This window comes from Melampsora larici-populina (assembly GCF_000204055.1).
Source record: "Melampsora larici-populina 98AG31 unplaced genomic scaffold MELLAscaffold_28, whole genome shotgun sequence".
NCBI classification, from domain to species: Eukaryota; Fungi; Basidiomycota; class Pucciniomycetes; order Pucciniales; family Melampsoraceae; genus Melampsora; species Melampsora laricis-populina.
Window position 1 is genome coordinate 417,767 of NW_006768792.1, and position 23,752 is coordinate 441,518.

Below are 23,752 nucleotides of genomic sequence, written 5' to 3' on the forward strand. Positions count from 1 at the left end.
TCATGATGATCATCAGTTTAAGTGAACGCGGCCTAAGTCACATGTGAACTTAATGAGGTACTTAATCATTAATGTGATTTGTATTTGAAGGCTGTGTCATGTAATTTTGGATTTCAGTACGTCACTCTTCGATCAAACTCTTGACTCATTCTACCACCAACTTACTTATCAACCTTCAAGCTCACAACACCTTTCGACTATCAATTCCAATCAACATTCAAACCATTCAAAATGTCTTTACTCGATAAATTCCAAGCTACGGCGAAAAAAGTTTGCATGACTTCAACTTCAGTCGATTTGATATCTTTACTTCTTCAACTCCTTGAGCGATCTTCACCTGATCATTCTGTGTTGGAAATGTTTTTGCCTATTGATCCATTCAGGTCGGAACCCAGGCGACCGCTTTCAGTAGAGATATGGCATCAATGGCAAATGATGGGAGTAAACAATTAGCCACAGGTTTTAAACTAGAAGCAGAGGTCAGCACTTTCTTGAATCTCACTTTTTAAATATTGATGAAGATTATTGATATTGACTTTTCATTCCAGTGTGAAAGAGCTGCCAAGATCCTTCAATCTTTCCTTGCAGATCCTGAAAACCCTGAATCGGCTTTGAATTCAATCCCGAAAGCTGTACTTCAAAACGCACAAGGTCTTCTTTCAAGACTTCACTCATTTCTAACTCAGTAGAAGCTAAAATGCTGATAATAGGATTTTGACTATCTTACATCTCATTCAGGCTTGGCGATCTTCACTATCTTGAAACTAGGTTTCGTTTGGTCTGGCAAAGCAGGTAGCTCAAAGCAACAGTCACTTTCTTATCTTTAGATCATGAGTCACCAAGTTTAAAACATATCTTGCGTGTTGTTCACCTTGATAGGCTCAGGAGTGGTACTTTCTCGATTAGCAGATGGTTCCTGGTCAGCTCCTAGTTGTATTGCTACAGGCGGTGTAGGTTTCGGTCTACAAATCGGTGCAGACTTTAGTGAATTGTCAGTCCTGTGTTGACCGATCTTCGTTCTGTTTCTGAGAACCGATATCTGATTGGTTATCTCTTCGTTTATGCGTGGTAGTGTGGTAGTATTGAACTCGGAGGAAGCTGTTCGAGCATTTGCCACCACTGGAAATTTGACAATCGGAGGTATTTAGCTTTAACATCTTATAGGCCCCTTTTTAGAACTCAACACTGATTTTGCGTTATTTAGGAAACTTGAGTGCGGCTGTTGGACCCATCGGAACAGGAGCAGCTGTGAACGCAAGCCTGCTTCATCCTGCTCCTTTGTTTACATACAGTAAAAACAAGGGTACAGATTCATCGTTTACACATAAGAGCTACTGGAATTGATCGTAGCCCTTACGCAAGGATTGATGTGATACTTTACAGGTCTCTTTGCTGGTATCTCTCTGGAAGGTACCGCACTAATTGAACGTGTAAGTTGCTTCTTACTTTTATAACACAACTGGTGTTGAATTTTCTTGCCATTTTGATACATCACAGAAAGATACCAATGAAGCTTTCTACGGCCAACGAATTCCTTCGCTCGACATTCTTCTGTGCGTCACACCCATGTTTAGAATGCTGCTATTGATTTACGTTGGTCTGATACACATCCTTTTGCTAGTGGTAAAGTGCCACCTCCCGAGGCAGCTTCAGACCTTTACGATGTAATTGAAACGGCCGAGCAAGTAGACGAGTCAGGTGTTCCACAGGAGTCATACGTCCCCTCGTCATTTAGTCCTCGTGACGCTGCTTCTGGTGGATCGGCGTCGACTTCACCCAACAATGCCAATGGGAAATCTACAGGTGGTACAACAAATCTGTTTGATGCTGGGGATGTTCACTGATGTGTTTAGAGAGAGCAAACATGGTAATCACTCTACTTTCAGATCCTGTTCATCTTGGTCGGTTGCTTAGTCAAGAAAAAACTCTTGATGATACTGATCTCAACATACACTTGTCATTACGTTTCTCTCTTATCAATAATCTCTCATGACCTAGTCTACCGGACGCCAAACTAAACCTATTTATTTTGTTCTTATGGGAATTGGCCATGTAAAGCATCTGACCTGTTGTATCGATTGAACCCTACTTGCCAATATCTCAGTAAGAAGAAGACACGTGTGTAGCAATTTTAAGTTTTCCACAAAACATCACTTGAGCATCAGCATTTGGAATTGGATCTGATCATCTGATAGCAGATATCAGTGGATGAGACTATTGTTTTTTAGGTTGTGCTTGATCTGCTTCCGCATTCTAGAAGAAGACAGGATAGATTTGGAACACACGAAGTACTTGAGATTGGAAATAGATAAGAGGTTTCATTTCCACACAAGCAACGTTGACTATGGTGTTTCTTTCAAAAAATCAAATGACTCAGACGGTAAATAAGTCGAGACAAGTTCATTACAATCTGCTCCTACCAAGTTTTAAATATGCATTTATAGTCCTTCCAAGTATTGATCCAAAGTTTTCCTAACAGAAGAAACCTTATCTCCAATAACTTTCCATCTACCCCAACTTTTAGCTTCTTCATTCTCACCCGAACGATCTACTAACCCAAACCCCATACCATCTTTCCTAGCCATTGATTGTACAAAACCATCTTCCTTTGATACAGGAACATACCAACTTCCACCTGAAAGATGAACATCACCTAAACTTGTATCCAATTTGTCATGTTCCTTTTTTAAGGATTTCTCTTGAACTTGTTTCTGATTCCAGACTGGTATTAAGATATCTAGAAGCTCGGGAAGGATTTGAGGACTTATACCTGATCCTGGCATGATCATTGGGTGTTTTTGATTGATAGTTTTTTTCATTGAATTTATTTGAATTGTTGTTAAATTCTTTAAATTTTTGATAGAATCTGGTTCATTATAACTTTTGGATCCCGCACTGCTCATGCACAAAGAAGATGAGAAAGTAGGGATCCTATATCTGCTAAAGGCGATGACTATGACTCACCTTGTCAAAATTCTAGTGACTCGACCTCCTAGACTCAGGATATTTTCATAAGCTGGAAAAAAATTATATTAACAAAGAATTGAGTGGGCGAAATGTGTGTTTCAGAACTTCTCACTTACCTTGAGATTGATCGATTACCATATCGAATGCTCGATGGAAAGTGATTGGCATTTCATCATTTGCTACTTCGATCAATCTATGGTACTCTTTAACTTTGATCAGAACATCATCAGACTTGAAAGTATAGGTCAAATCCAAACATACCTTTTCATCGTTATCACATCCACCCTTCCATCTGATTTCAAAGCCCCTATTACTATTCCTACAACACCTTCTATTTCAGTAGTATCCCTTTGATCTTCATTCTTGACTTGTCTTCTTCGTGCAATGAGATCTCTAAGTTCTTTAATTTCAGTTAACATGGTTTGGATTTCATCTTCAATATAAACAAACGATCCAATTCTAGGTCGAATCATGACCTATCTTATCATTTTGTCCATCAATGAAATCGAAGCGATCAAACTTTGTTGAATGTTACTTACCATGATTGGAATTAAAGGAAAACGATCAATAATCACACTTATAAGTCCAATACTTGGACTTACTCCTCCTCCTATACTCAGATTACCACATATCTCTAATCGATCTGCTCCATTTTCAATAGCACTTTCAAAACCCGATCAGAAAAATGTTTGAAATAAGGTAAATAAGTAAGATGCCCAGCAGATGTGAAAACTTAGATTAATCCAGAGACCAATGTGAAGATGATATTGTGATGATGTGCATTCCTTACCATCTTGCACTGTCCAAGCTATCTACACAGACTTCTATGAATACCTTTCCCATTTGGTGCCGGTGAAGGCGAAGCAGACTGGAGTATATTTTCTTGGCCCAATCGTACAAGGAAGCGCAACGGAGTAATATAGCTGTTAAGCTGTCAAGGGAGCTTTTATAAGGTGGTATGTAAACAATCAAATATCGGTCAGCTAATGACCTCACCATATGTGCGAGACATGTTGATTAGTGTCACGGAGTGCACACGTGACCGCATTCACGCCGCAGTCATTGCGGATGTGTGTGCACTGCGTGACTTTGATCAATGGGTCCCTCATAACTTTCATCCACAAACAGATGGAAAAGTGAAAGTACCAACAAAGTGGTGGAATTATTCATCAGAAATTTTACATCTTGCAAGCAAGACAACAGGTATGACTTGATACTTTTGCAGAATTCTGGTATAATAATAAACTTCATTCAGCCATAGGTGTATCACCTTTCAAAGCCAATTATAGATTTGATGTGAATTTCACTGATGTACCATCGATTGAGCAATGCGTGCCTTTTGTAGAGCGGTGTACGGAGCAGATTATGGGGTTCAATGTGAGATTAAAGATTCAATGGAGATGACTCAAGAATTGATGAAGTCAAATCGCAATAAGAAAGTAAATGAAACACTGAAGTGAAAGAAAGGACAAAGGTATGGCTCATAATAGCAAGCACATATTGACAACAAGACCAATGGCAAAGTTTGCGCAACAATGTTCAGGTCCCTCTTCAATGATAATGCCTGTTCAAAAAAATGCTTGTAAGATTGCTTTGCATAAGACTTTGAACAAGGTACACCCAGTATTTTGCATCAACTTCTTTTGTAAGAGAATTCAAGAAGAGAAATATAGAAGTACAGGATAAAATTCAGCCTGCACCAATCATTTTAAATGATACTGAAGAATACAAAATAAATGAAGTGCTTGATAAGAGAAGAAGAGGTAAAAAAATTGAATACTTACTAAATTGGGAAAATTATGATGAAGAACATGACTCATGGGAACCAGTGGAAAATATGGAAAATGTGCAAGAAGAAATAAATGGATTCAATTGAAAATATCCACAATCTGAAAACGGGTCCCAAGAGGGCACGTAGGAAGCAAAGCGTTAGAATTTTTCCCACAGGGTTTTTTACTGCCAACCTGTGGAAAGATGCTAACCCACAAAAGGGGGTTGAGACATGAAGGGGGGAGTGGTATCATGATCTGCTTAGCACTTCTTAGCTGCCTCTATTATACTAGGCAGGCCACACAGATGGGGCATTCTGCACTTAGACATCTATCTACATTACTAAAGCACCTTATTCCTTTTCCTGTATCCTGTCAAGTCTCAAGTTGTATGATGTATCAAGTTGGTCACAGTAATTTAGATATTCAAACTTGATTAATACACATCGATATTTACACTCCAAAATTTTGGCCATACTGAGCTTCAAATTGTGATTTACCTCATGTACAGCACTTTGAAGAGAAAAAAGAGTTTGAGTTTTCAAAAAAAAACTCAGTTTCTTCAAAAAGTGACTGGGTTTTCTCCTAAAGCTACTGAGTTTGTTTTTCAAAATTTGCCAGTTTTTCAGAAATTTGCCGAGTTTTCAAAAAAAATATGCAGATTTGTGTTTGATGTCTTGGTGAAAAGATTGAATAGCCTAATAGCACATCTTCAATCACCATATCAATTGATCACTTGATCAATATCAATACTTGCATAGATCAATTTATCTTTGAACCTGATGTGACTCTTTCTCAAGTCTTTTTGATGATTTATAATATCATCTGTTCCTAGTGAATGACTGTCTTGTGTTCTTGAGAACATTTGCAAATATTCTTCATTTTAGTCTTGCTGTAAGAACTATAACTAGAAAATATGCTATAAAGATTGCTTTGCTTTGGAAAATTGAGCAGATATCCAGTTGATTCATTGATGTTGTCTTTGTAGTCTGACTGAGTGAAGCTATTGAGTGGATCAGAAGACATGATTGATCATGAGGTGGTGAGGTGATAGTGGACAATGGGCAGTTTTGATACAGACTGATTGGTCAATTTGGTGATTCAAGATTTGGTATTAGGTGAGTAAAATACTAAAACCAGCCCAGACCTTGCAACTCCTACCACCTGGAATTGATCTGTATTCATCTCTGTCCAACAAGATCCAAATTTCATCACATATGGCTTCAAATTCTGGGAGGTCACTCCAAATTTTATCAATTTCAGATGGTGACGCCCATAGTTTTTTTTAAACTTGTGATCAGGTGTGTGTACATTAGGGGCCTCACAGGTTTTCTCTCCAGGGAAGTGGCATGTTATTCAGGCAAGTCTTGGGGTTTTAGTGAAGATTAGGCATGCCGCTCATGTGTTTCAATGCTGGGCCACCATCAGGAACCACAGACAGATAGTAGGATTGCAAGTCATGAGTGAGATCAATACAAGACCCAGGAACAGGTTCAGCTTTGAGAGAGTGAGGGCGAGAAAATTACTCAAATTATGATGAAAAGAGATGGAAGAGAAGCACCCACCAAGCCTCAATGATGAAAGATGTATGATGTCTTATGCTGTGGTAAATAGTTTGTAAGCTAATGATGCAAACATGCACATGTGGTGGACTCATACAATAAACTAGTCCTTTGATTGCGCTCAACATGACCCAACTTCAGGACTTTGGAAATTTATGGATGTTGTCAAATTCACAAAATGAAGAGCGGGCGGTCACAACCTGAAATTGATAAAATTTGGAGTGACTGCTTGGAATTTCAAGCCATGTGACAATGCAATAGATGTTGGATCTTGTTGGATAGGAATAAATCCAGATCCATTCCAAGTTGTCAGGGTTGCCAGCACCAGGCTGGATTCAGTGATTTCCTCAGGCTACTCATTCTGTCTACTGAGATATAAACTGAGATATAAACACAACAAGGGCAATCTGTTGGTCTTGCACAAGTAGGCCCATTATCAGTCATTCAGGGTGTTTTTGTTTTCAAAAATTTGTGAAGGGACCAGAAGCACAGAAATTGGCAGGATGGGTAAATTTCCCTCATGTGTGGAAGTGCTTCATTGCAAAATTGTTGTTGAAAAAGTGCAAAATATTCTTTCAGCCCTATCAAGTACTGTTGGAACCAGCATATACAGACTACTACAATATAACCAAAACTCTGCATGATCATTCCTCCATTGTGTCCTGTTCTTTGTAAAGACAAGCCACCTGACACACTACAATATCATTGGTTTTATATTCTCCTTCCCTTGATCCCAGCCCAATCCTTATGCTGTCCAGATCCTGTGACCTGGATAGAGCCCCATAAGTTTCTGGGAAAAGCAATAGGCCATGTTAGCACATTGAGGGCAAGATGAGTTTGGGACTAAAGCTCATCTAAAATCAAGGACCACACCCCATAGGCGCAAGGGTCTATTTCCCAGGACAAAAAGCACAGTAGTGAAGCATCAACCAAAATATGGAATGCATTTACCTTTCCTCCTCAACATGTTGTGGCAAGAAATCAAACCTCCTTGTGGTGGCAATGAGCCATGCAACCACATTAAGTGCAAGATGAGAGCATCAACCAGAGCATGGGACTAGTACACCTCATAAATTCAGACAAAAAGGTTTGTGTGGAAGACTAAAATCATTGGGCTTGGATCTGAAAGCACTGAGTCCCTTTGTAGTCAAGATTGAAGTTTTATGATTCTGCATGACTTTTTTTTGAAAACTAAGCAACTTTTTGAAATATTACTCAGCAGGTTGTCAAAAAAAACCCAGCAACTTTTTAAAAAAACTTGAGGGTTTTTTCTCTTCAAAGTCAACAATTATGCAAAGGGGTGTAAGTTGATTTTTACACTGCTTTGATTTTACACTCAAGATTCAGTCTAAATAATTGACTGTAAAAATCTCTTTACCCCTTTTGTATATACCAATGAAAAAGACATGGTCTGGACCCATTAACACCTATTCATCCTCAGCAAGCAAGCTGTTTTTTAGGGGGGAGCCCTCCCGCGTCTATTCAGATTTCGTGATTTCATCCTGGAAGGCATTGCCATCTCAATCCAAAAACACCATCTTCTGGTCACAAACAGCAACCTGAAAGGACGCTAGGAATAAGGCTCAGCATGATAACACGCGAGGAGATGCGCGAAGGTCAAGGCCTTCTTACTGACAAAGTTGGGGAGCTTCGTCAATGTGGGGAGGCGAGCGCATGGAGTGCACGTATGGGACTTTCGACCGAAAAGTAGAATACATTGAGTGACTAGTTCGGGACGATGTGACTCATAGAACATAAAGTGCATGTTTAGATTATCTTGCAAGTCGGTGATGACGACCGACTGGAGGAGTTTGATATTTCCAATGAAAGGGGACATGGAGATCAAGGAAGCATAGTGAGAACACATGGATGTAACAAGATTGATTGGCGCATTTAGCAAACCCATAATGGTCATGAACGATGTGGGAAGACCAGGAGTGAGATGGTCAAATGGATAGAGTCTTTATGAGACAATGGTAGAGGCGGTTGCACTCTCGTATTTGAAGGAAGGCGAGAGTTGAGATTTTGTCTTGTAGTATCGGACAAGACGGTGGATTCGAGATTCGATGAGAATCAATCGGAACTAAGGGGTATAACAAAGTCATGTAAGGATCATCATGTTCACACGCCAAGATTGCCGAGTGAGCCTACCTTGGAGTCCTTGTCCTTTCGGTTTCGTTCGAGATGCTTTCGGACGGAGACAGCTTTCTTGATCAAGTGGTAAAGATCTTCTGGGAGCTCAGGGGCAAGACCTAAGAGAGCAACAATTGTCAGTGAAGAGTAAGAGCCTGAGTAGATGAAAGAGCTACTGACCGCTACCCTTGAGAATACGGAGGATTTTGGCACCGGTAACACTCTTGACTTGAGCAATACCATGGCTGTCTCGGAGAACAACACCGATTTGGGAAGGGGTCATACCCTTACGGGCAAGCTTGAAGATCTGTTCAGAGACTTCCTCTGGGGTGACCTTCAACCATCTTGGAGGAGTTCGCTTGTAGGGAAGTGCCGAACCGGCGATACCCTTGTGGGGATTGTGCATACGACCCTACGTTTGAAAACCAAAGAACCATTCAGCCAGATCCAACTGAATATGATGAGTAAGTTTGACATTGATGTACCATGATGAATAGCTTGAGGTATTTCTTCCTTGTTGAAGAACGGCCGGTTCAAATCTGTAGACGATGATGAAGTGTTCAAGTTAATGAGACGCATTCATTGAGTACGCATGAATCAAGCAAGCTACATACAGAAGACGACCCTAAGAAGTGACCATTAGATGTTCGGATAGCAGTAGGTTAAGGCCAAAGTCGAGACCCGGGGCGTAAGGGGCAAAATAAATGAGCATCGGTCAGGTCAAGTCCAGCATCGCCAGAAGAGCCTCAAGCTATTATAGGTCATGAATCAATGTTCGAGGTGGAATAGTCCTCACCAAAGTCTTGGCTTGAGGAGCGCGCTCGTTCGAGTGGTGGATGACGAAATTTGATACCGTGCCTTCGTGTGGTGAACAGTCGGGGTATTGGATGAGGTGAAAGAAACAGTGAGATTAACAACTACTGAAACCTAACTCAACATTCAGTTCCAACCCTACGATACACAACCGGTCCATCTCCCCCTCCTGACGCGCAGCCTACCCGCCCGGCCATTCTCAAGACAACCTCAAGCGTAAGTTGGGACGAAGGAAGTCTTCGATCATTAACCTATTCGAATCATGTTAGTTCGGTTCAATCATCACTCACCAATCGTCTTTTCTCCCCTCTCACCCGGATCCTGATTTCATTGTTCTTTAGCTCCTCACTTTGACGGTGGTCGCCTCTACAGGACATGAAGTTGAACATTGCTAACCCGGCCACTGGCCAACAAAAAAGTCTCGACTTTGATGACGAGCGAAAGACCCGTATCTTCTACGACAAGCGTACGCCATGGGAACCTCACTTGATCTCTTTTTGTACATGATTGAATGAATGGACTCAAATGAAATGCTTCATTTGTTGAAACTTTGCAGGAATGGGTCAAGAAGTTGAGGCTGACTCACTTGGGGATGAATTCAAGGGCTACATCCTCAGAATTAGCGGCGGTAACGACAAGCAAGGTGTAGGTCATCGATTACTTGGCATTGTTCATCTTCTGTCGTATCAACTTTGTCTTACATTTTCCTGCATCAATCCCACAGTTCCCCATGAAGCAAGGTGTTCTTACTCCCAAGCGTGTTCGACTTTTGCTCTCCGATGGTCACACTTGCTTCCGCGCCCGTCGTGTTGGTGAACGTATCCGAAAGTCCGTTCGTGGATGCATCGTTGCTGCCGATATCGCCGCCCTCTCCTTGATCGTCGTCAAGCAGGGTGAGAACGACATTCCTGGACTCACCGACACTGTCCTTCCTCGTCGTCTCGGTCCTAAACGGGCTACCAAGATCCGTCGATTCTTCAACTTGACCAAGGAAGATGACGTTCGAAAATTCGTTGTCCGTCGAGAGGTCGTCAGCAGCAAGAAGCCTGATGCCAAGCCTTACACCAAGGCCCCCAAGATTCAACGTCTTGTTACACCTGTTAGTCTCACGTTTACACTCTGAACGATTTGTTACCCTGCTAATTCAAGCATCAATTCCTCCTCAGGTCCGTCTTCAACGTCGCCGACATCTCCGCTCTCTTAACCGTCGTCGAAATGAAGCCCAAAAGGTTCAGATCGCCGAATACAAGACCATCGTTGCCAAGCGTATGGCTGAACGCAAGGCCAAGGTGGCAGCGGTCAAGTCCCGGAAACGTGCTTTGTCTGTTTAAACTTGGGGTTTCGTACAATGCAATTCACACATTTGAAGATTGCAAAGTTCCTCGAAGATGACTTGCGAGCTATCAAGAATCTTACCATCATACCACCATTTGTTTGCCTGTAATCAATCATCTATGCCCTCCTACTGCCCTTACATATGATCAAAATGCAACGTTGTCTTACTTCCTTGTCATGTGTTTACATTGACACTATTGGGCGACCATCAAACTATTTTCTCATCGTGCTTCTTCAATATAGGAGAAGATTAGACTGCGCTCCCTTGCATCCAAGCGACCTTTCACCTGTTGCCTCTGGGTATGACCCAATTGCCCAAAGCGTGTTGCAGTCACCCTACAACGGTAAAAGCTGCATTCAAGGCCACACCTGAGTTCATGTGCCCTTCCCTTAAAAGTTGACCTGACAAACCTCGCGGATATAGTCTGTACACCTAGTCCCAGCCCGTGAGGTCATTTGGCTATTACCATCCATATGGTAAGATTCACTACATATCATCAATTGTGAATTCAAACATTGCATATATGCGCTGCAGATTTGACATCCAACGTAGTCCATTTGACAGTGGACACCACTGTTTTCTCCTATGTACCATCTTGTCCCAAGGAGATAAATAGCGATGCATGGAGCACTGGTATAATCTCTTATAAGTCTATTGATTGAGTTTGACTCAGCTTGGCTCATTAGAGTCAAGATAAAGTGGGATGAATACCAATAGGGAAACACTTGATTGGTTCAGAGTTGACTGGGTTTGATTCACTTAAGACAATCAATTTCAAAGGTTCATTATAGGAGTATGCCTCTGGAAGGAAAGACTCCAACATGGCTTAAAAGTTTTTGAAAAGTCAGTCAAGCTACTATATAGCACAATGTTCTCCTTAAAAAACCCTTGCCAGTTAGTTGAAGCTGTGCATACCTTGGAAATGAGGGTCAAAGTGGTCTGACTGTTGCCCAAAATATTCAACATTGTGGCTTGCCAAAGAGTATCAGTAGCACCTTGTCCAAGAGGGCAAAGAAATCTGAAAATAGTCATTATCAGATACCATGAGTGTTCTTAATCAATCTTTTTCAAAAATCTTATTTATCTAAATCAAAACCTAGAGAGACCTTGTGCCAGCCTGGCTAAGAATCTTGGAGACAATAATCCAACCCACTACTTGTTTCACTTTTTGTGCCACATTGTCATATCTATGACTGTGTGCTACTCACAGATTAACTCACAAGTGATTTGAAGTGGTTGAGGAGAACCCAGGATCTGTAAGGAGAGTGGTATGTCCTAATACAGGCCACCTATATATATGATTAGAACACTGAGGAATGCCAAGAAGCAGCAAGAAGCACACTCATGGCAATAGGAAAGATACAATTTTGAAGGGCTGGGAGGCCAAAGTACCCAAACATTTTGGCACTTTGGGCGCAACTTGAACCCCATAATGGATTACAAGGAGCACCATCACCCCATAATCACCCATATGCAAAGGGAGAGAGGGAGGTTCACTTGGAATGAGAATTATAGTACCATGGTCAAATATGAGCAATTTGGAACCAGCAGATATCCATCATTTGGCATGAATCACAATGTGACAATGGAATTTCCAATTCCTAATTCTAAGTCAAACAATAAACAAACATATATCCCAGACGTCGAGGATGTTGAAGGTGCGTCAGTGGAGATTCAATTTGCAGAGAAGTACAAAATTGCTTAAATGCTGATCTGTGTGCTTTTCCAAATTACAGGTGAGGCTGAGCGGAATCCCCAGTTGAGCCCGTTCCAATCCATAGAGGTCAGCTCAATCCTTTATACTCAGATCTATGTATGTACATCTTGGTCAGACTGGTACTTTCTTTAGTATGGATCTCTTCACTGCACCTTGCAAATAACTCATCCAACGTGGCACCTCTACGTACGTGCCATCTTTTGGCAATCACTGATTGTCAAACTTCACTGGTGCATTTTGGGTAACTCTGCTCTCTTGGACCCGAGACTCAAGAAATTCGGGTTTGAGGGCTAGGGAAGTGGCTATCTTGGCTCCATGTTAGATATATCGAATTAAGGAACTCATCAATACCACATTCGACATCAGATCAGTAAAGAACCATAATAACAGGCATAGTTAACAGGCATAAACATATAGACTGGATGTTTCCATGAACTAGCAAGACGAGAATCTAAACCCAGCGCTGTGCGATAAAATTGGAGGAAACACTACAGCAATTGAAAGTAGAAAGAAAAACGGAAACAAAAATTATGGATTGTCCGAAATGAAAAACTGACGGGTAAACATGATTTTGATCATCAGATGTCCTGATTCTATATAGTTTCAATGATGTATAAGGGTTTTGGAGAATCAAAGCTCTAAAGGATTGGCCAAGTGGTTTCCAGCACCGACTTTTCTAAACGGGGAGATTGATCGTTGGTTCAGGCATTTGCGATCATCAAAGCTTCATGACACCTATTCTCTGGACGGGATGTCTTGGTCTGACACGCCTTTTTTTGCCTTAACCGCACAATGTGATCAAATGCCGCCAGCCGCTCAATCAAAGGCACCCCAGTAAACTCGACATCCCTAGTAGTAATTTTGGTAGTATATTTCCCACCTTGGGGGGTCTTCACCACAAGCTGGATAGTTTGGATTGGGGAATATGCATCAGTTTCCTGTCATAAAGATGTATATAAAGGCTGAAAAAATATCGAACCTGAAATGTAAAGTAGTACCTGACTGTCGCAAGCTTTGTATTACAAGAGTCTCCGATAGAGTAATGGTGATTACTTTTGGGTCTGGGGATATTCATGGTGACTGTGGTGGAAAGTCCTACAGGCTGAAGTTCATGCTGCTGAAGTATCGGAAAATGGGCCACAGCTGTCTGAATTCTGTCGATCGTGGTTGACTGCTTGTAGTGGCTTGATTTCGAGGGACTGATCAAACCAGTCGATGGACGATCGGAAGGCCTAAGGCTACTTTGGATCGGAGTGGGCCCAGCATCAAGAGAAGATCTGCTTCGTCGCGTCGGCAAGTCCCACATAGAAGCAGATGGACGCAGGCGAGGACGCTGTGGTGACTCGGACTCTGTTCTGATCGTGATTATCCGCTCGAGGGTCACGGTGCCTTTGATCGCCTTTATGGCAAAAGAATGGTGTTTCGAAATAGGTGAGACAACAATCGGAATGGTAATCGTATCTCCACAAGAGACGTGTGCCGGAGTTGAGATTGAATAGACCATTGGGAGGTCTTTGACTACTTCGTCGAGACAGATGAGGGTCTTTGGCACTTGAGGGCAGCGGAAGTTACGGATATTCAAAGGATAACTTTTCGTAATGGGAGGATGTGGGTGAGGACGTTGAATGACTAAAAAAGTTGAGTGAGAACGTTGAGCATGCAGGTGACTATGAAACAGCTGAAAAGAGCAAAGTTGGAAACTGACCCGCTTCAACCTGCCACCACGTCCTCCAATCTTTGAAAGTCATCGCGCCTGCGATTGATGGGGAAGCAGGGATGACCAGCTTCCACTTCGCCTCGAAATCTCCAACTTTGATGTAATCAGAGCTACCGCAACCCATGCTGTCCGCTTGGCTGGCTCTCCATACCACCTCCGAAGTTTCCCAGAGTACTGGCGTGGTCTTTGAACGGGATCGATCTGTCGGATGGATGCTGCTGGTTTCCTGGCGCTGAGGTGAGATGTGATTGAGAAGTCCCGCTTCTTCATAGCATCGTAAGCGAATACTGATTTGCAACGCTTTCACTACTTCCTTCTCCTGCGGGTGTTCGTGCGCTCGTATCTGGCCTTCTACAAAGACCGGTGAGATCCCAAGGTATCCAGCATGAGGAAAGAATGTAGCACACTTCCCGCGTCGCGGTATCAAGCTGATCTCTACCATGGTTAACTTGCGATTGAAAGATATCAAAGAGGTTCAGTGAAGATTGAGTGAAAAATATAGATAAAACCGGCAGACGAGGCCACGAGAAAGCGAGACAAGACCAGCTTTGGCTCTTCGAAAAACTTGTATAGACACAGCGAGTATTAGGGCGATGATCACAGTCCAATGCACTGAGACTTGCTGGGTTTTATGAAGGTAGTTGACACCAAGTTGTTTTAGTAGGGTGTGTCAGTTTTGGGGTGGCCGGTGTTGACTAAATATAATACTTTAGGGTTTGAATAGCGGAGCAGCTGGGATCATCCAGCAGATCTCTGGATTGTTTGTTGAACTAACTGGATCGTATACCTTCATAGTGCGAGTTGGATGAAATTTAAGCTAACAACAAGTGGCTAGCAAGGAGGGATCCGATAGTTCAAGAACTGGGAAGGGCCGACACACTTATCAACCACCTCGTCAACCAGACTTTTGGAAGCGCCATGCACCTACAATTTGACTTGCTCGAAGTTCGAACTAAATAGAGTGACTGCCCTCGCCATCGCCCCTCGAGGCAGCTCGAGATCAGTTCGACACCAAAACAGAAATCGACCGCGCAGCGGCGTTCGCTAAAGGAATCCGAGTTTCCTAAAGTTGATCTGGAGAGGCCATCCTTTATGGATCGGACGTCATTTCAAATCGACCAAGAAGGAGAAACATCCCTATGGAGTTTTGCCAAGGATAATTACTCAATTTCAAAGAAAAGTTTGTAAGAGTGGCCTCAAGGAGCCATTGCCCAACACTCAACTTCGATGACCGATCCGAGAGACGTTTTGGTTCCTCGCAAACGAACTTATGGCCCTGGCTGTGGATGTGGCTCAATTCATTGAGAATCGACGAGATGGAATAGTGCTCATTAGTGAAGATCAAGAATGTTTTGCAAGCGCCCTGGAGGGGCCGTGGCAATGGCCAGGGCTTAGGCCACACCGTGGCCCTCACCCCGAGCCCTTCATGGCCTTCACAGAGCATCAAATCCAGTTGAAGCCCCCCTAAAGATCACCTTAAGCAGGGAGTAGGGGCTCAAAATGGGGATTTGAGGTTGTTAAAAGGGAAGGCCACATTGGGCCACACCACACCAGGCCATGGCCCTGGCCACGGCCACGGCCACGAAAAAGGCGCCGGGTGTGAGCGTGAGATGGAATAGTGCTCATTAGTGAAGATCAAGAATGTTTTGCAATTGTTACCACCTCCCTTGATTGAAGATCCGTCGATCTCAATGCTGACCAACTTATGAAGGTATTCATCAGAACCAGATGTACTAAAGAAGATTTCAAGTATTCAGAGCGCGGCGAACGCGCCCAGAGGTACTTCGTCAAGTTAACTCCGATCCCAATCACATCGCTGAACCGTACCAGTCCTCTCCAAGAATCCTCTGCGAACCTCGCCACGGTATACAGCGTGCATTCCTCTCCATTTGTAGTACATAGCGCGGTAGTCAAATGTTATTCAGACTATCTGCTCGTCCATAGCTGAGGTATGGCATCATTCATTGTTCTGTTATACAACAGTTGACTTGAGTCCGGTCTGCCTGATGCTCACTCATCTCACTCTGCCGTCTACTGACGTAATAAGTTTTTACTGATACCCCAACCTGAGCCTAACATTGGCCTTTTTGAAAGAAATCGAACGCTTCATATATAGTGATCACATTGCAACGAATCACACTCTTTGATTCAGGTACCCATCACTTTCTCCCACCACTTCAGTATCTCAGTATCTCAGTATTTCAGTATATCAGTATACCAGCATATTCGACCTGTTTCAATCCTCACAAAAATTTATAATATATTCTTGAATTAGTAAGAAGTAAAATTTTGTTTGCGTTAGCAGTTCAACAAGCACAATCAATCCAATTCGTCATCAAATCGAAAACGTAAAAGATTTAATATCATTTTTTCGTCTGGCCACAAAAATGTCTTACATTCATCGGATTCGTAGTACTAGAACTGTCACTCTTTTGATCTTCTCAATCTCATTAATCACTTTGGTACACTCAATACCTATTCAAGAATCACAGTTCAGGAGTAATAGTATTCAACATCCCTTAAATCGTAAGTCAACACAAACTGAACAACACATAATCAAACTTGAACTTCCTGACTAACCGTTCCGTTTTCCTTACCACAGTGGACCCTACGATTGCCGATTTCCCAACCATTCGTACCATGGCCGATAATGCGGATTCCGCACTCATGTACCAGCAGCAAGCACAACTACAACACATGCACAACTCTCAACAACTTTTAAGCAAGAGACAGTTTCCCTTACCACCGCCACCACCTAGACCACCAGGTAATAATCAACAATTTAATCAACAATTCAATCAGCAACAATTCAATCAACAAGGCAGGCCAAACAACAATAATGGGTTCAATAATAATGGATTCAATAATAATGGGTTCAATAACAATGGGTTCAATAATAATGGGTTCAATAACAATAGGTTTAATAACAATGGGTTTAATAACAATGGATTCAATAACAATGGGTTCAATAATAATGGATTTAATAATCAACCACCACCTTTTGGTCAACCACCACCTTTTGGTCAACCACCACCCTTTGGTCTACCACCACCACCAAGATTTTTTTAAGAAATTGATTATTTGATCATAATCTCTTCTTTTGTTATTCGATTTTCAATATTCAAAATATTCAATCTTCAATATTTATTATTCATCAATTATCTATCTATTTATTTATTTTCATCACTTTTTCTTTTTCTTTATCTTTTTCTTTTTCTTTTTATTTTATCATTAATTTAATTTCCCTTCAAGCTATTGAGTTTACCTAAGAAGAAACATCCATAATCTTGTAATTTTTTCAATCATGTTTCTTTTGGGAATTTTTTCTTTCTGGTATTTTATGTACGATCAATTCATGAAATCATACAAACTTATGGGTACATAAGGTTCACATGCAATCAAACCATTCAAGTTTTAAAGAAATTAATGAGAGATTTCAAGCTCAAGTTATCTGATCTTGATCTGAAGTCTAAGATTTCAAATATATATATACAATTTTAATTTATGATCAATGTATCTTAACTTCTTGATGGTCTTACGCAATGTTTTATAGTGATCAAATTGTAAAGTTGTAGAGTAGACAATTAGAACCAGAGGATGAGCTGAGGTTTCTTTGAACCGTTTATGATTTTTGATCCACATTCAAGCCTTTTGCAACACTTTCAAAATTCTATTGGTAAGATGTCTTTTTGATTTGTCAAAATGCTTGGCCAGCTCGCAATGACTGTCAACTGATAGTCTGATGATGAATCATGTGATCCGCAGTGTTTTTTATCAGTGACTCAAGAGAGGATTACATTTTACATATGAAGCTCCTCTGGCCGCCGCCCACGTGGCGACGTCATGACGAGTCTTCATGTCTTGTGTTGTACATCATGTGATCTAGATCCTATACGGTGTACCTCCACCGGGACATCGATATTTCACCCATGACTCACAGATTCATAACTTCACCTGACCAATCTCAGTCATCTCATCCCAACCAGTACTTAATACATTTTGGTTACTTTTTTTTGATCAACTTGTCTTTATGAATCACAACCGAAAGAGAAAGAGAGACTTAGAGGTACAGTTGGGCTGAGATGCGCCTATGGAAGTTAGATCAGAACCTTAATAACTTCACCCAAACTTTCATTTAATTTCCTCCACTTCTCTATGATTCACTAGATACATAACAACATACCCTACATGATTTGAGGTTACACTAAATGATCCCTACTCGGTTGTTCACGAATTGAATTATCAAATATTTATAGGTATACATTACATAAGCATCAGATTGGATCTCATTTATGAAGAAGATCCTTCCCTTGGCGGAGGGTTTCGAATGAAAGACTTTACAGAGGGTCAAAAGTTGCGATCGGTGATTTGTTTACATTTACATAAAAAAATTGAGGGGCTAGACTTTAGAGTAAGTACACCACAAGGACACATATTTGCGTCAGGGCGTCGGGCGTGTCCGAGATTGGGGACACGGCCCGGCATCCACCAACGGGGTGCTGCCCCGACGTCTGAGTGCGCATATAACCGCACGGCATCCTGAAGATGCGCTGGTGTCGTCCGCCGCCAGGATGACATGCCGGCACCCTGTGCTGGGAACACCTGGGGATATCCGATCAACGAGCATCCCTGAAGAACACTGCGGACAACCATCAGTCATCCAATTGCTAATATCAACAAAGGACCGTCTGGACACCAGGAAGACATCGCTCAGCCGTTCCAGTGGTACTGTCGTTCTCCCAACAGCGACGGATCAATTGGTGGTATGTCCTTTTGCTCTCTCCAGATTTGATTTATTCTTGAATCTGACCGTATGATCAAATTCCTTCAAATCGCCCCTTGTTTTCTTCGAATCTCTCTGAAGAAATCTCAACATCAACAGTCCTCAATCTCGTTACGCACTTCAACCTTCCACACTCTACTTAATCCAACATGTCTTTTGCTCAGAACATGGAATCGCCAGAAGTGACCATTGTAGATACTTGTCAGCATACCATGATACTTTTCATTATGAGCACATTAATGTTCTAAATCTGAAAACGTTAAATACTATGTAGATTTTGAAAGATTCCGCTCCGGTGAAACATTTAAATATCGTTGTACGTTGTGTAAAGGCAGAGCAATGAATAAGATTGATAAGCACAAGGGATTACCCAATCACATAGCTATGATAGCTGCTCGAGAGGCTGCTGATCGTGAGAATCAACATCATCTCGGTTCGTTCCTTCAAAATGACGAAATGGATTCTTCGGACAAGCAAGAAGTAGCAGAACAAGACCAAGAGGAAGAGATGATCAATAGTGACAGATCATCACCAGCATGTCAGGGTTATACCGAGGCTCTGATGCAACTTCTAACTGGAAATTACGGTGACTCCGAATCCGAACATTCAGATAGCTCTGAAGAAACTCAAAAGCGTCCCGAGCTCGCTGACGTCAACTGGGATGCAATTCTGATGAACAAGTTGCAAGACGACATGGATCAAAGCTCAATGACCTCGGAAAGTCCATCAAGTGATTCAGGCATGGACAACAACATAATTGAAGAAGACAAAACAAAAGACACACCTCGAATTGATACAGACTGGTATCCGTTCACAAAGGAGGTGTGTCTTTTGGATCTTCAATAAGCACTAGGTCGCTGCATTGCTAATGTTCGGTTCAACTAATGTTCGGTTCCATCCATCAGCAGATTGTGGGACTGTTATCTTCAGGATCTGGACGCCACCTGGTATCAGAGACCGAGTATGAGCATAATCGAATGTTGTTTGCTATATGCAACATCTCTCTACCAGCGTACAAAACTCTAGGACGATTGCGATCAAGGATGTGTGCACGGTTTGGAATAAATGTACAAGAGTGGCAGAGTGCCCTCCAAAACCCGTGCTATGGACTCAGTATTAAAGAGATTGTGGGTCAGGTGAGCGATGTCTCTTGTTTCACAACACCTCCATCAAATTATTAACACATTTATTCTTAACAGGAGCTTTCAAATCCCGTTGTAATCGAGCATTTGACCTTTATTCCAGAATATGATCCAAATAAGCCAATAAACCGATTATCTCAGTCCAAAAAGTGGCGTGAAGGATTTTCACGCAATCAGAGACTCCCAATGGTACCATCAATGAATGGACACTTCTTCATCTATGAGCCGGTCTGCCAAGCTTCAGGAGAGTGGATTGTTCCAATTTTTTTTTTCCAGAAATCCGGAAAAGTCTATGCCAAATGTCTGAAGGCCTCAATTATCTCCCAGGGAGAGAATTCCTCAGATCTAAAAATTATTGTGAATGCGGATCAAGATTTCAATTCTCCTTTCTTGATTACTGTTGAAATCGACACAATTATGGCCACCTTCCTGGACTCAAAGGATAGTAAAGGTGTTCCTCTGCATGGGCGATATGGTGGAGTGATGTATCGTGGGTCATTTTATTTTGCTTTTCAACCGTGACATCATATTGATCAGCTGTACATATTCCAACAGAATGTGATGGAGAAGGCTACCGCGAGATACCTCTCCCAAATCCGTGGCGTATTAAAGCAAATGGGAAAGTGATTCGACATGTACCTATAACACTTTATTCAGACGATACTTCTGGAAATGTGTCAAAAAAATGGAACAAACACATGAGTTACTATTTTACTCTATCTGGTTTACCTCCAGGAATGACGAATCAAGAATATAATATTCACTTTCTTTCGACTTCCAACAAAGCAAGCGCTCTTGAGCTCGGTGAGAACGTGGTTACTGAATTAAAGTAATTTCTACACTTTATCATCCAACATCCGCATTTACTGACATCTGTAACTTTTGCTTAGCGTGCTTGGAAAGGACGGATTCATAACTTACGACGAATTGCTGAAAGAAGATGTTCTTGTAATGGTTGTTCCTTTATGTCATCTGGGAGACTCTCCTATGCATGCCGAAATCACCAACACCACGAATCCCTCGGTTACTTTGAATCCCTGTCGAATATGTACACTCAGTGTTGAAACACTGAGTGCGAAACAAGATGCTAAATATACGAGAGCTTTTGTAGGTGTTCATCAAGAAGACGTATGTAATTTTATTCATAATCTTTAGCGGAAAAAAAAAGTAATAGTAACATTGATCCAATCTCAACGTGTTGATACAGGGAGGTCCTAAGCCCCGTGAATGGGCAACTACGAAGTCACAAACTTACGAGTTGTGGGAATTGCTTCAAAATCCGAAGAAGCATGCTGAATTTCTTAGAAAATCAAAAGAATACGGTGTTAAGGACACAACAAATCATCAATTCGTTGGACAGTTTCACAACCTTCATAAAGATCATGATTATTCAAAAGAGGAGGTGCATAAAATGTTTACAGATCTCAACAAACAATTTGGCGATCGACTGTTCAATCCTTTTTTAAAGTTAGACGGTAAGGATTCTGAGCATGTACATTGGTAACGAGATAACTAACGTACAACTTTTAGGTTTTGATGGTCATCTAGATACACCGGTAGAATCTCTGCACGTCGCCTTACTTGGAGTGGTCAAATATCTATTCAAAGATGCAATGGATAATCTTCCGGATTCCGCACTACCTTCTGTTTTGGCGCGATGGAAATCTTTTGATACGTCTGGCTTAAATGTTCCACCGATCCAACCGAGAACACTGACAACTTATTATCAGAGTTTGGTTGGTAAAGACTTTCATACAATCTTACAATCAATACCTTTTGTCCTCTTTCCACATTTCTCTTATGAAAGACGAAGGATGTGGACTGCATTAGTCCACCTAGGTTCTTACATTTTTCAAGCTGAAATCACTCACGTACACACCTACTTAAAAAATTTAAAGAAACTGGTAAATATATTCCTTGGCCACCTTATCCGATGGACCGCACAGTGGACAAACAAACCCAAGTTTCATATGCTTGTTCATCTGGTCGAATCAATCGAACGGTTTGGTCCACTCTCTTTAGTCGCAACACAGAAATTTGAAAGTTTCAATGGTATACTACGAATCGCCTCAATTCACACTAATCGACACAATCCGGGCCTTCACATTGCTAGAATTTTCCTTTACGCCCGCATGCTTCGCCATATATGTTCTGGAGGCTCATTTTGGGATCACAAATACCACTGTCGAGCACGTGCAGGGAATAAATTGATTGCGTTGTTCTCAAAGTCCAAATGGATCCAGAAGTTCTTTTCTTATAACGTTGATTGGAATTTAAAAGGAAATTTCTCAATGAAGGGTATGTTAGTGTATAATTATTTGTGAATGAAAGGATTAAATGACTGATGAGTATCATATTTGTAGGTCAATGTGAAAAAACTGCATCTGGGTCAATTCCAAGCGAGCTGAAGAAGGGATTTCCTGCTCATATTTGGACACCAAAGAAAGAAGCAGTTCTGGCATCCAAACAGCGAGTTCATCTGCAGAACTTTGTTCTAATCGACCTCAAGTCAAGTGACTCGCCACAAGTGGGTCGTGTTGAGGGTTTCTGGGAGGGTACACGCTCCAAAAGTATTGAGCACTTAGTACACATCAAAGTCTGTACAGTCCACGATACCATTGATGAATTTTATGGATTTTGCGGCCTAAGTATCTCTCAAGAAGATCTATGGATATCGATTAGGGTAAATATCTTTGATTGAAACTTGTCCTTTAGTTTGCATGCTGAAAAAAAATCTTTTACAGGACGTCAAATGTGTCCTGAATGTCCAACACAATTGCAATCAGGCGAAGTGCCAACCCCAGAAGAGTCCACGAAAACACGATGGACAACTTCCAGTTAAATCTCCATATCAAATGCGACATGAAGCCTTCAATGGCTACATAATCAACTCGGGTGCTCTATATTCGGCGGAATCGCATAGAAGTATAGCGAAGATTGATTATAAACCATGGACCTTTGACGAATGGAATGAATGTATTGAACTTGGTATGAAAAACTGGAAATCAACTCGAGAGAAAAAAGAACAATCTAAACAAGACCAAGCGACTAAAAATACTAAGAAAAAGGAGAAAGAGAATGCGAAAAAAAGGAAACTCCGAGATATAGATCAGCGTGAAGACATTGACCCGTCTTTGTATCTTTGATAAATCTTCAAATGCAACTTTCACTTGCCCTTTTTCTCTTACTTCTCACTGTAATTTTGTCGCAAATATTGAATTGTTGAAGTTGAAAAAAAAGCACCGCAAGAGGACTCCAATCAATCAATGTGACACCTTTATGGTTTTTGTCGCATTTTTCAATTATCAGAGGTCTTGATTGAAGAGGCAAGAGGACTTTTGGTCATGGCCTGATGCGATGACCAAAAGAGTCATGTGACCGGTGTAATGAATCTGACAATTTGAAATGTTTTGGACCAAAGGATCTTTGTCGGTCTCCTTCATTCGAATCTTTGTCCTCCACCACCATCTCCTTCACCTGTTATCTTTCTCTCTCTCTTTCTCGTTTTCTTCAATTTTGATGAATAGAAATCTTGAGATGCCTATGTCTAAACCCTACAGCCGCAGTGATCGTACTAAAAAGAAGACTCGAGACCGTTCTCCTGGTAAGCACATTCTGCTCTTGACCTTTTGCGCTAGCGTCCTACTGACTGACCTCTACTTCTTGGAGCAGTTCATGATACTCAATCACTGGTAGAGTCACTACCAGCATCGCTCAGATTTCTTAACCCTGGTTCGAGTCAACCCTCAAGCAAAAGAAATGAAAGCAATCCAAAAGACGAAGATGATGAGGAAGAATCCAGAAAGGGAGATG

At 41.5% G+C, this 23,752-nt stretch overlaps 8 protein-coding genes across 8 annotated transcripts; 5 read left to right on the forward strand and 3 right to left on the reverse strand.

Annotated features, from left to right (window-relative positions):
• Positions 1-95: 95 nt before the first annotated feature.
• On the forward strand, positions 96-2,081 carry MELLADRAFT_72327 (uncharacterized protein; the record flags this gene model as incomplete). Its single annotated transcript, XM_007411969.1, has 11 exons — positions 96-116; positions 181-270; positions 384-479; positions 549-651; positions 739-792; positions 880-991; positions 1,073-1,140; positions 1,205-1,303; positions 1,384-1,430; positions 1,498-1,553; positions 1,622-2,081. 10 exons carry the CDS (start codon positions 232-234, stop codon positions 1,842-1,844), a joined length of 897 nt encoding a protein of 298 aa, XP_007412031.1.
• A 357-nt stretch (positions 2,082-2,438) lies between these two features.
• On the reverse strand, positions 2,439-3,810 carry MELLADRAFT_108246 (uncharacterized protein; the record flags this gene model as incomplete). Its single annotated transcript, XM_007412073.1, has 6 exons — positions 2,439-2,895; positions 2,965-3,016; positions 3,084-3,160; positions 3,229-3,443; positions 3,507-3,630; positions 3,758-3,810. 6 exons carry the CDS (start codon positions 3,808-3,810, stop codon positions 2,439-2,441), a joined length of 978 nt encoding a protein of 325 aa, XP_007412135.1.
• Positions 3,811-8,091: 4,281 nt separating this feature from the next.
• On the reverse strand, positions 8,092-9,019 carry MELLADRAFT_44130 (uncharacterized protein; the record flags this gene model as incomplete). Its single annotated transcript, XM_007412072.1, has 4 exons — positions 8,092-8,381; positions 8,450-8,550; positions 8,612-8,843; positions 8,917-9,019. The coding sequence occupies 4 exons, from the start codon at positions 8,917-8,919 to the stop codon at positions 8,262-8,264; spliced, it is 456 nt and encodes a 151-aa protein (XP_007412134.1).
• A 600-nt stretch (positions 9,020-9,619) lies between these two features.
• On the forward strand, positions 9,620-10,840 carry MELLADRAFT_44134 (uncharacterized protein; the record flags this gene model as incomplete). Its single annotated transcript, XM_007411970.1, has 4 exons — positions 9,620-9,710; positions 9,801-9,889; positions 9,969-10,343; positions 10,411-10,840. The coding sequence occupies 4 exons, from the start codon at positions 9,620-9,622 to the stop codon at positions 10,573-10,575; spliced, it is 720 nt and encodes a 239-aa protein (XP_007412032.1).
• Positions 10,841-12,099: 1,259 nt separating this feature from the next.
• On the forward strand, positions 12,100-12,591 carry MELLADRAFT_64702 (uncharacterized protein; the record flags this gene model as incomplete). The annotated part of the gene is made up of 3 exons (XM_007411971.1): positions 12,100-12,238; positions 12,317-12,393; positions 12,430-12,591. 3 exons carry the CDS (start codon positions 12,100-12,102, stop codon positions 12,589-12,591), a joined length of 378 nt encoding a protein of 125 aa, XP_007412033.1.
• A 407-nt stretch (positions 12,592-12,998) lies between these two features.
• MELLADRAFT_108249 (uncharacterized protein) lies at positions 12,999-14,456 on the reverse strand (the record flags this gene model as incomplete). The annotated part of the gene is made up of 3 exons (XM_007412071.1): positions 12,999-13,235; positions 13,301-13,926; positions 14,003-14,456. The coding sequence occupies 3 exons, from the start codon at positions 14,454-14,456 to the stop codon at positions 12,999-13,001; spliced, it is 1,317 nt and encodes a 438-aa protein (XP_007412133.1).
• Positions 14,457-16,401: 1,945 nt separating this feature from the next.
• MELLADRAFT_88646 (uncharacterized protein) lies at positions 16,402-17,083 on the forward strand (the record flags this gene model as incomplete). Its single annotated transcript, XM_007411972.1, has 2 exons — positions 16,402-16,540; positions 16,617-17,083. The coding sequence occupies 2 exons, from the start codon at positions 16,402-16,404 to the stop codon at positions 17,081-17,083; spliced, it is 606 nt and encodes a 201-aa protein (XP_007412034.1).
• A 2,170-nt stretch (positions 17,084-19,253) lies between these two features.
• MELLADRAFT_64704 (uncharacterized protein) lies at positions 19,254-19,643 on the forward strand (the record flags this gene model as incomplete). Its single annotated transcript, XM_007411973.1, has 1 exon — positions 19,254-19,643. One exon carries the CDS (start codon positions 19,254-19,256, stop codon positions 19,641-19,643), a length of 390 nt encoding a protein of 129 aa, XP_007412035.1.
• Between the last annotated feature and the right edge of the window lie 4,109 nt (positions 19,644-23,752).